Source organism: Hevea brasiliensis, chromosome 8 (assembly GCF_030052815.1).
Source record: "Hevea brasiliensis isolate MT/VB/25A 57/8 chromosome 8, ASM3005281v1, whole genome shotgun sequence".
In the NCBI taxonomy this organism is placed as follows: domain Eukaryota; kingdom Viridiplantae; phylum Streptophyta; class Magnoliopsida; order Malpighiales; family Euphorbiaceae; genus Hevea; species Hevea brasiliensis.
In genome coordinates, this window is record NC_079500.1 from 15,210,876 (window position 1) to 15,221,336 (window position 10,461).

Genomic DNA, 10,461 nt, shown 5'->3' on the forward strand with positions numbered 1-10,461 from the left:
TTGCATATGTATCACGCCAGCTGAAACCGCATGAGAGAAACTATCCGACACATGACTTGGAGCTTGCAGCTATTGTGTTCGCTCTTAAGATTTGGAGACACTATTTGTATGGGGAAAAGTGCTACATCTACTCTGATCATAAGACTTTGAAGTATTTGGACACTCAGAAAGAGTTGAATTTGAGACAGAGGAGATGGTTAGAGTTGATAAAAGACTATGATTGTCTGATAGACTATCAACCAGGGAAAGCAAATGTGGTGTCTGACGCTTTAAGTCGTAAGACTATGGCAAGTTTAAGAGTTTCTCCTTTGTCTATGGTACATGAGTTGAGAGCATTGCATGCCAACTTAGAGATTAATGATGAGGGGTAGACAGCAGTTGCATGGCATGTACAGCCAGTGTTGATTGATCAGATCAGAATGGCTATTCAGAATGATGAAAGATATTAGAAGTTACTAGAAGAAGTCAGACAAGGCAAGAAACCTGAGTTCTCCATAAGAGATGACGGTCTACTGCTACACCAGGGCAGAATGTGCGTTCCTAATGATGCTGACTTGAGACAGATCATTATGAAGGAAGCACATGTATCTCCTTTTGCTATGCACCCTTGTGGTACTAAAATGTACAGAGGATTGAAAGAGCACTACTGGTGGATGGATATGAAAAGAGATGTAGCTGAATTTGTATCTAAATACTTAACTTGTTAGCAAGTGAAGGCAGAGCATCAAGTACCAGCTGATTTGTTATATCCACTACCAGTACCACAATGGAAATGGGAAAGAATAATGATAGATTTTGTGATGGGACTTCTGAGGACACAGAAGAGCCATGATGCAGTATGGGTCATTGTTGACAGATTGACCAAATCTGTTCACTTATAGATTCTGGGGTAGTCTTTAGAGAGCCCTAGGAACTAGATTTAACTTTAGTACAGCATTCCACTCACAGACAGATGGCCAGTCTGAGAGGGTAATTCAGATCTTGGAGGACATGCTACGGGCTTGTGTGATAGATTTTGAGGGCAGTTGGGACACACGCTTGCCTCTGATTGAGTTTGCATACAACAACAGCTACCAATCAAGCATTGGGATGCTGATACACTTGAATTGTGTAGATGTTTTTAAGCACATTTGTATTCTAAATCATAGCATTTAGACAAGTATTTTCATGCATAGTAGTTGATTTCATTAGTTTTCATAAATTCTATTGCCAAGCCCTTAATTCCATGTTTTCTGCATTATTTCAAGTGTTTGGGTGAAGCCTCAAAGGATGGAAGTGCAAAGGAAAGCTTGGAGATAAAAAGACAAAGAATTGCTGCTGATACAAAGTACATGGGTCATGTAAACCAAGCCCCAGACCCGTGTAACTCTCTGTCAGAAGAAAGCCAGGAGAATCGATGAGAAACATAAGTACACGGGTCGTGTAAGTAGACCCGTGTAATCTGCAAGGACCCGTGTAATCTGCAAGGGCGCAAGCTTGAAGAACCTTATGGGAACAATAGTACACGGCCCGTGTAGTTGGCACAGACCCGTGTAACTTTCTATACCAAAACAAGACCACGCGATTCTCCTCCAGCAATTTACACGGCCCTACTTTGTGGGACCCGTATAGTGACACACGGGCCGTGTACTATGCTACAACCTATTTTCTGACTCGAATTCCCCTCCTATTTTCTGATTCGAATGAGACTCCTAAAGGTTTTTGGCCTCAAAATGACCTAACCCTAGAGCAACCAATATAAATAGAAAAGAAAACACCAGGCAAAGGGGGTTGGCCACTGTCATCGGGAATGCTGCTGAAGGTTGCTGTTATCGGACTCTACATCAAGACCAAAAGAAGTCTTTCAGCTGAAGCTCCACAAGATCAAAGCTAAAACTCTCTTTAGTTCCTTCGTTTCATCTCCTTAGACAGAATTTTATTACTTTATTTCTTTTGCATAACTCTCTTTTTATTGTTTCTTACTTTTTATCATGAGTTTTATTGAACTCACCATGAGTGAGTAGTTTTCCTATTCTGGATTTGGGAGAGTAGCTCTTGTAATTATTATTATGGATGAACATTGAGTTTTATTTGTTGGATTTGAGATTCGTTTCTTGATTTAATTTCTTGTGATCTTAATGCATGCTATGTGTTGGTACCCACTTAGTTATGATTGTAGATGTTAATTGAAGGACTGAAAGGTGAAGATTAACATTAGAAAATTGAGATCTTAAACCTAGGAATTCTGACCTAGACATAGGCTGATACCTTTGTGGAACTTAAAAATTGGTCAAAGGTCTTAAAGGATTTTAATTGATTTGATCACCACGAAAGTAGGGTTAAAGTTAATTAGAATACACCCTAGATGCCTTGAGAGAGGATTTAGGATAGCTTAGGACTGATTTCCATCAAGGAAAACGATCCTCAATTCAGTAAATAAATGAGATAACATCCCTAGTATGATTCAAGTATGAAATCTTAATTCCAGAATTGCTTCAAATAAATCATTTAGTTTTAAGTTTACCATTTTAGTATTTAAAGTTAACAAACTTCATTCCCTAAGTATTCGATAGCGTAGACAGTCAAGATTTCTGTGTAGATTGGTACTTGTTAAACAAAATTCCTCATGAGAATAATACTCTACTTATCACTTTATTACTTGTTAGCGATATGTGCACTTGCGGTAATTGCGAAATAGAGAAACAAGTTTTTGGCGCCATTGCCGGGGAATTTTGGTTTTAGTAATATCAAACGATAAGCGATTTAGCTGATTTAGGCAATTACATTTATTATTTAATTTTATTTTACTAGTTGTATTTCTTTTCTTTTCTCTCAGGCACCCGATCTGGTATATGACCAGAATAAAGCCAGAAGAAATTTTAGACTGTTATCCAGAAATAGACAAAACTCTGAAAGCCATCAGAAAGGAAAGGAAACATCAAGAGCGCGGTCAAGGAGATCCCGAAATCCCAACCATGGCCAATAATAATGACAGACCAAGACTCTTGAGAGATAACGGAGCTCTATCTATCCAAGGATTTTAGCTCAGTGTCACTAGACCCACAGTGGAAGCCAACAACTTTGAATTAAAACCAGCATAGTTCTAAATGATTTAACAAACCCAGTTTACAGGTTCACCAACAGAGGACCCACACTATCACCTCCAATGCTTTCTTGCCCTATGTGATACATTTAAGATGAATGGAGTGTCTGATCAAGCAATAAGACTCAGAGCATTCCCATTCTCCCTTCGGGACAGAGCAAGGAAGTGGTTACTTTCTCAACTGGCTGGAACATTCACTACATGGGAAAGCCTCTCTCAAGCTTTTCTAGCAAGGTATTTCCCACCTGCAAAGATTGCAAAGCTGAGGCTTGCGCTCAACACCTTCAGACAAAAGGAGGGAGAATCACTCTATGACGCAAGGGAAAGATATTAAGACCTGCAGAGGGAATGTCCATACCATGGCATAGAAGATTAGCTATTGGTGCAAAATTTCTATAATGGATTACTACCCTCTACAAGGAGCACAGTTGATTCAGTTGCAGAGGGTGATCTAATGGAGAAAACAGTGCCACAAGCACTTGAACTCCTAGAAAGGGTTGCATACCATAATTATGAGTGGTCAAATGAAAGAAGAAATGCAAGAAGAACTGCAGGGGTCTTGGAAGTAGATGCCCTAAGCATGATAAATGCCTAGTTTGATTAGCTCACAAAGAAACTCAAAAAAATGCAAGCCAACGCAGTTGGTACAAATAGTCAACATGAGGGCAGCTACGAAGGAGGATACATGAATTCAGAATACAGCAATTTCAACTAACCTATAGAACAGATGAACTATGTGAATAATGGAGGAAACTTCAACCAGAGGCAGCCAAACAATCTGTATTCAAATACTTACAACCCTGGATGGAGAAATCACCCAAATTTCTCATGGTCCAATCAGCAGAACCAGCCAATAAACAAGCAACAAGGGTACAAACCTCTAGCACCCCTTGGATTTCAGAACAGAGGTCAGAACATTGCACAGCCATCACTACCTCTCCAACCTCAACAACCTGAACCGAAAATGACCATGGAAACCATGATGGAAGGATTCCTAGTAGCTCAACAACAACAAACTGAATTGATTAAACAAATGACTTCCATAATGGACCAACTTGCTACCCATAACAAGATGCTAGAGAATCAAATTGCTCAGTAAGCAAGTTCTTCAAGTAAGGCTACTGGCAAACTGCCTAGTCAACCAGAAATGAACCCAAGGGAGCATTGTAAGGCAGTTGCACTGAGGAGTGGGAGAACTCTAGTACAACCAGAGGTAGAATCGACAGAGGAAACCATAGAAAAATCTAAAGACCAAGCAGAGAAAAAGGAGGAAGAAGCTAAGAAAGATCAGGAAGAGGAAGCAAGGAAGATAAAGAAATTACGAGAACCATACCAGCCTCCCCTACCTTTTCCTCAGAGATTTCACAAAGCCAAATTAGACAAGCATTTTGGGAAGTTTTTGGAAGTTTTATAGAAACTTTACATTAACATTCCCTTCACTGAAGCACTTTCTCAGATGCCATCTTATGCCAAATTTCTTAAGGAAATTCTGTCAAAGAAAAGGAAGCTAGAGGACTATGGAACAGTAGCTCTAACAAAGGAATGCAGTGCCATTCTGCAAAACAAACTGCCTCCAAAGTTGAAGGATCCAGGAAGCTTCTCCATACCCTGTATCATTGGTAACAAGAAAATAGACAAGGCCCTCTGTGATCATGGGGCAAGCGTCAGTCTAATGCCTCTATCAATATGTAAAAAGCTGGAGATCAGGGAACTAAAACCCATAACAATCTCATTGCAATTGGCTGATCGATCCATTAAATATCCTGTAGGGATACTTGAGAACATCCCTATTCAAGTGGGCAAATTCTTCATTCCAGTGGACTTTGTTGTCCTTGAGATGGAAGAAGATGTCCAAATTCCCATCATCTTGGGAAGACCATTCTTAGCAACCACCGGAGCTATCATAGATGTCAAAAATGGATGATTAACCCTTAAGGTAGGAGAAGAAGAAGTGGAGTTCAACTTGTTCGACACAATGAAACACAAATTTGAACCTGATCAATGCTTCAAGGTTGACATAATTGACGAACAAGTCAAAGAGGAATTTCATGAGACACATCCTAAAGATCCTCTTGAAGTATGTATTGTGTGCAGCCACACAGTGGATGATGAAAATACTGAAATAGCAGCATGTGCACAACAGTTGGTAGCTCCTCCACCCCTACCTTTAGCTAAGGCTTCCGAGATGGAGGATTTGAAGGAGGAACAAACTGAAGGTAAGCTCCAGGAAAACTCCAAACAGGTAGAGCTTAAACCTCTCCTGTCTTTGCTAAGGTATGCATTTCTGGACTCAAATTCTAAATATCCTGTTATAATAGATGCTAGCCTGCCTAAGTTAGAAGAGGAAAAATTATTAAGAGAACTTAGGATCCATAGCAAAGCATTAGGGTATAAAATAGAAGACCTGAAGGGAATCAACCCTTCGATTTGTATGCATAGGATACCCATGGAAGAAAACAGTAAACCTACAATCGAACACCAAAGAAGACTTAACCCAAACATGAAAGAGGTAGTCAAGAAAGAAATTTTAAAACTTCTAGATGCAGGTATCATATACCCAATTTCTGATAGTAAATGGGTTAGTCCAATACATGTAGTTCCTAAGAAAGGTGGGACAACAGTTATCCGAAATGCAAGCAATGAACTAATCCTTACTAGAGTAGTCATTGGTTGGCGAATGTGCATAGATTATAGAAAATTGAACAGTGCCACCAGGAAAGACCATTTCCCCCTCCCCTTCATTGACCAAATTAGAAAGATTAGCGAAACACTCTTATTTCTGTAACCTGGATGGGTATTCAGGATTCTTTCAAATTCCTATTCACCCAGAAGACCAAGAAAAGACAACATTCACTTGTCCCTATGGAACATTTGCATATAGGAGAATGCCTTTTGGTTTTTGTAATGCCCCTGCTACCTTTCAAAGATGCATGATGGCTATCTTTTCTGACTATATTGAAGATATTATGGAAGTTTTTATGGATGATTTTTCTGTTTATGGAGCTACTTTTGATGATTGCCTAGCTAATTTATCTAAGGTGTTGCAAAGAAGTGAAGAATCAAACCTGGTCCTAAATTGGGAAAAATGCCACTTTATGGTAAGGGAAGGTATAGTTCTGGGACATTTAATATCAGAAAGAGGAATTGAAGTAGATAAGGCAAAAATTGAGATTATTGAAAACATGCCACCACCAACATTAGTCAAGGGAGTGCGAAGCTTTTCGGGACATGCAGGATTCTACAGAAGATTTATCAATGACTTTTCCAAAATAGCTAAGCCACTTACTAACTTGTTAAACCAAGATGTTCCTTTTGATTTTGATGAAAATTGCTTTGTCTCCTTTAACAGAATCAAAGAGACCCTGATATCAGCACCAATAATGTAGCCACCGAATTGGGAGCTACCATTCGAAGTTATGTGCAACACGAGCAATTTTGCAGTTGGAGCAGTGCTCGGGCAAAGAAAAGATAATAAGCTCCATGCTATTTATTATGCTAGCAAGACACTCGATGATGCACAAATCAATTATGCTACCACAAAGAAGGAATTCCTAGTAGTGGTATTTACAATAGACAAATTTAGATCTTACCTCATCGAGTCAAAAGTCATTATATTCACAGATCATGCTGCAATCCGGTACCTTATGAACAAAAAGGAAGCAAAAGCAAGATTGATTCAATGGATTCCACTCCTGCAAGAATTTGACCTTGAAATAAAGGACAAAAAGGGATATGAAAATATAGTAGCTGACCATCTTTCTAGACTAAAATTGGAGTACATGGAAGATTTCGAAGAGTTGCTAATTAGCGATTCATTTCCTGATGAGCAATTACTTGCATTCTCCAAAGCTCCATGGTACGCTGACTTTGTTAATTTTCTTGTATGTAGGGTACTACCTCCAAACATGACTTATCAGCAAAGGAAGAAATTCCTACATGATGTGAGATATTACTTATGGGAAGAACCACTACTGTACAAGAGATGTAATGATGGGCTGATAAGAAGGTGCATACTAGAGGAAGATATGGAAGGTATCATTTATCACTGCCATTCATCACTATATGGAGGACATTTAGGCACTTCAAAGACCGTAGCCAAGATTTTACAAGCAGGGTTTTACTGGCCACATTTATTTAAGGATGTAAGATCCTTTGTGCTAGCTTGTGATCAATGCCAAAGAACAGGTAACAGTTCAAGAAGGAATGAAATGCCACTGTATGGTATACTTGAGATAAAATTGTTTGATGTATGGGGAATAGACTTCATGGGACCATTTCCCTCTTCTTATGGAAACAAGTATATTTTGGTTGGAGTTGATTATGTGTCAAAATGGGTAGAAGCTATTGCAACGCCAACCAATGATGCTAGAGTGGTCATCAAGTTCCTTAAGAAGAACATCTTCACAAGATTTGGCACACCACGAGCGATAATCAGTGATGGAGGAAGTCACTTCTACAACCAACAATTTGAAACACTACTGAAAAAGTATGGAGTGACTCACAAGGTGGCCACACCTTATCATCCTCAAACCAACGGTCAAGTAGAAATATCAAATAGGGAACTAAAGCAGATTTTGGAGAAAACTGTAAACAGATCCAAGAAGGACTGGTGCATGAAGCTAGATGATGCACTATGGGTATACTGCACTGCATATAAAACCCCGATTGGCACAACACCCTTCTGACTGGTTTATGGAAAATCATGCCATCTCCCTGTTGAACTTGAGCATAAAGCCTGCTGGGCAATTCAGGTACTAAACTTTGACCTCAAAGCTGTTGGTGAAAAAAGGCTCTTACAACTGAATGAGTTGGAAGAAATCCGACAAGATGCATACGAAAGTGCCAAAATCTTTAAGGATAAAACCAAAAGATGGCATGACAAGCGCATAGCAAGGAAAGAGATAAAAGAAGGAGATCTTGTTCTCTTATTCAACTATAGATTGAAACTCTTTCCAGGGAAGCTGAAATCAAGATGGTTCGGACCTTTCAAGGTCACCCAAGTCTTCACACATGGAGCAGTAGAGGTATGGAGCGAAATCTCAGGTACATTCAAGGTCAATGGGCAGAGGCTAAAGCCTTACTTTTAGGGAGAAGCCATAGAAACGGGAGTAAATTGCACTCTCAATCCTCCTACTGATAGACCATAAACAAGCAAAGTCCAGCTAAAGACTATAAACAAGCGCTTTTTGGGAGGCAACCCAAAATTTTTCTGAACTTTTCTTCTTTTCTTTTTTCTTCAATATTGAATTTTTGTTTCATACTCATTAGCATTTCATTTTGTAGGATTTTTTTGAAAAAGGGAATAGAGATCAAGAGAGGAAGGGAATCACCAAGTCAAAACCACAAAAGGGAAAATTGAACAAAACTGGGGAAGTAACTCTATTGTTAATCTTTGCATCCATTTCATGTGTTATTATTTTTCATCTGCCAAAGATTTAAAAAACCAGAAAATTACACGGGTCATGTACTAGTAGTACACGCCCCGTGTAACTTTCTGGAAGCCCATAAATTTCATGCAATCTCAACCCTTCGGAGACAGAAATTTACACAGGTCCATATCCCAAATTACACGGACTGTGTAATGTCTCTAGCAGAATAACTGTGAGACAGAAGGTTACACGGGGCTCCTTGAATTTTACATGGGTCGTGTAACATATCCAGTAAAGTAATTCGACAGACAGGAAGTTACACGGGTCCCATAGCTGATTTACACGGGCTGTGTACTACGACAGATTTCGAAAATTTCAGGTAGAAATTTACACGGCCCTACATGTCGGGACCCGTGTAGTGATACACGACCCGTGTATCTCGTCACAGACGCAACTCCTAGGCCGCGAAAAGCACGAAACGAAGAGTCTTAACGGCTCTTTAAATACACCCCTAGCATTAAAACCCTTCATAAACAGAAAACCTTTCATCTACTCCCTTCTTAGCCTATAAAAACCTCTCAAATCTCATCTCCCTTCACCAAAATCATATTCTTCTCCTTCCCAAAAACACACCCATGGCTCCTGCGAAGAGATCTGCAAGGAGAATCGGCTCTTCTTCAAGACAAAGAGGAGAATCCTCACCTTCTCCACCCCAGCCTCCAACTCAATGCCCAAGGACGAGGGTAGCCACTCCCCAACCATCTCAATAAGCCCCTCCTCCACAGCAACCACAGCCCCAACCCGCTCCACGACCCAAAATCTCTATTCCTTGGTGATTTTGAGATGACGCCCACAAAAAAATGTGCACCCGACTTCATGCATGAAAAATATCCTCCATCAAATACATAGATTTTCTACTTTTAGAGCAAATCGGGTTGCAAGAAGAAATCAATGGGCTACTTGATAGCATTGGGTGGATAAGGTTCGCCCAACTCCAATTTTCGACTTACGAAGACACAATGCTAGAATTTTTGGGTAGCTTCAAGGTCAACTTATGGCCCACCGACAGGGAAGACAGGGGCAGAATTGAGTTTCGCCTACTTGGTGTAGACCGGGTAATGAATATGGACGAGTTCAATGCCATCTTCAGCTTTGACAGTACTGGCCACCAAGAAATCCCAAGGAACCGCATGCTATATAACAACATCAACTTTTGGGATTCCATTGCACCAAACACAGAGCCCTACAACTCCAGAAAATCCAAATCAATGGGCATCACTAGTCCAGCATTGCGATACATGCATTGGTTTGCCACCCACACCATCATGGGCCATGGCGACAGCCTTGGCGTTGTCAACGCTAGTGAGCTATTTTTCCTATGGTGCATGGTCACCAGGTAGCGGTGTAGCACTAGCTTTTTCCTGTGCAACCATCTCCGACGCCTTTGCCATCAGCCTACCAGGCACATAGTGCTTAGAGGCCTTGTCACCACCATTGCCCTCCACTTCGGCTTTGTTCCAGGACATCATAGACTGCGCTTTGTTACTGGAACATTGAGAATTGATCAAACTATTTGCATATCCATGGGGATATGTAAGAAAGTGGGCAACAAATGCTACTTGGTGGATGCTGAAGGAAAAACCATCCCTCGAAGAGACGAGGCAAGGAAGGGACCCAGTGAGACTTCACAACCCCAAGAAGAAAGGCAAGAGCGGATGTTTGAAGAGTCCCCTATCCGAGTGCCTCCATACACACCACCACCGATGGACTCGGTCCTTGCATACCTGCAGCGCATAGAGACCACACTATATGGCAGGATGCGAGCTATCGAGGACAGCCTCCAGGAAGCACATAACAAGCTGGACATTCTAATGGACAAACTAAATGAGGAGTGTAACACCCCTTACCCGGTCTATAGTGTAGCCGAGCAAAGTGTGCTACATTCGGTGTCGGAGCACCCTATTCTGTCTTGTCATGTACAATATTAATTCAATTATATTATATTATGTG

The 10,461-nt window shown here is 40.5% G+C and overlaps 1 protein-coding gene across 1 annotated transcript in view; it reads right to left on the reverse strand.

Annotated features, from left to right (window-relative positions):
* LOC110651676 (proline-rich receptor-like protein kinase PERK13) overlaps window positions 1–10,246 on the reverse strand; it is a 53,843-nt gene extending 43,597 nt beyond the window's left edge. The window contains exons 1-2 of the mRNA XM_058150707.1: window positions 10,094–10,246; window positions 9,085–9,273 (exon numbers count right to left, since the gene is read on the reverse strand). Of these exons, the coding sequence (XP_058006690.1) occupies window positions 9,085–9,273; window positions 10,094–10,246 (342 nt within the window). The remainder of the gene's footprint in view (window positions 1–9,084; window positions 9,274–10,093) is intronic.
* Between the last annotated feature and the right edge of the window lie 215 nt (window positions 10,247–10,461).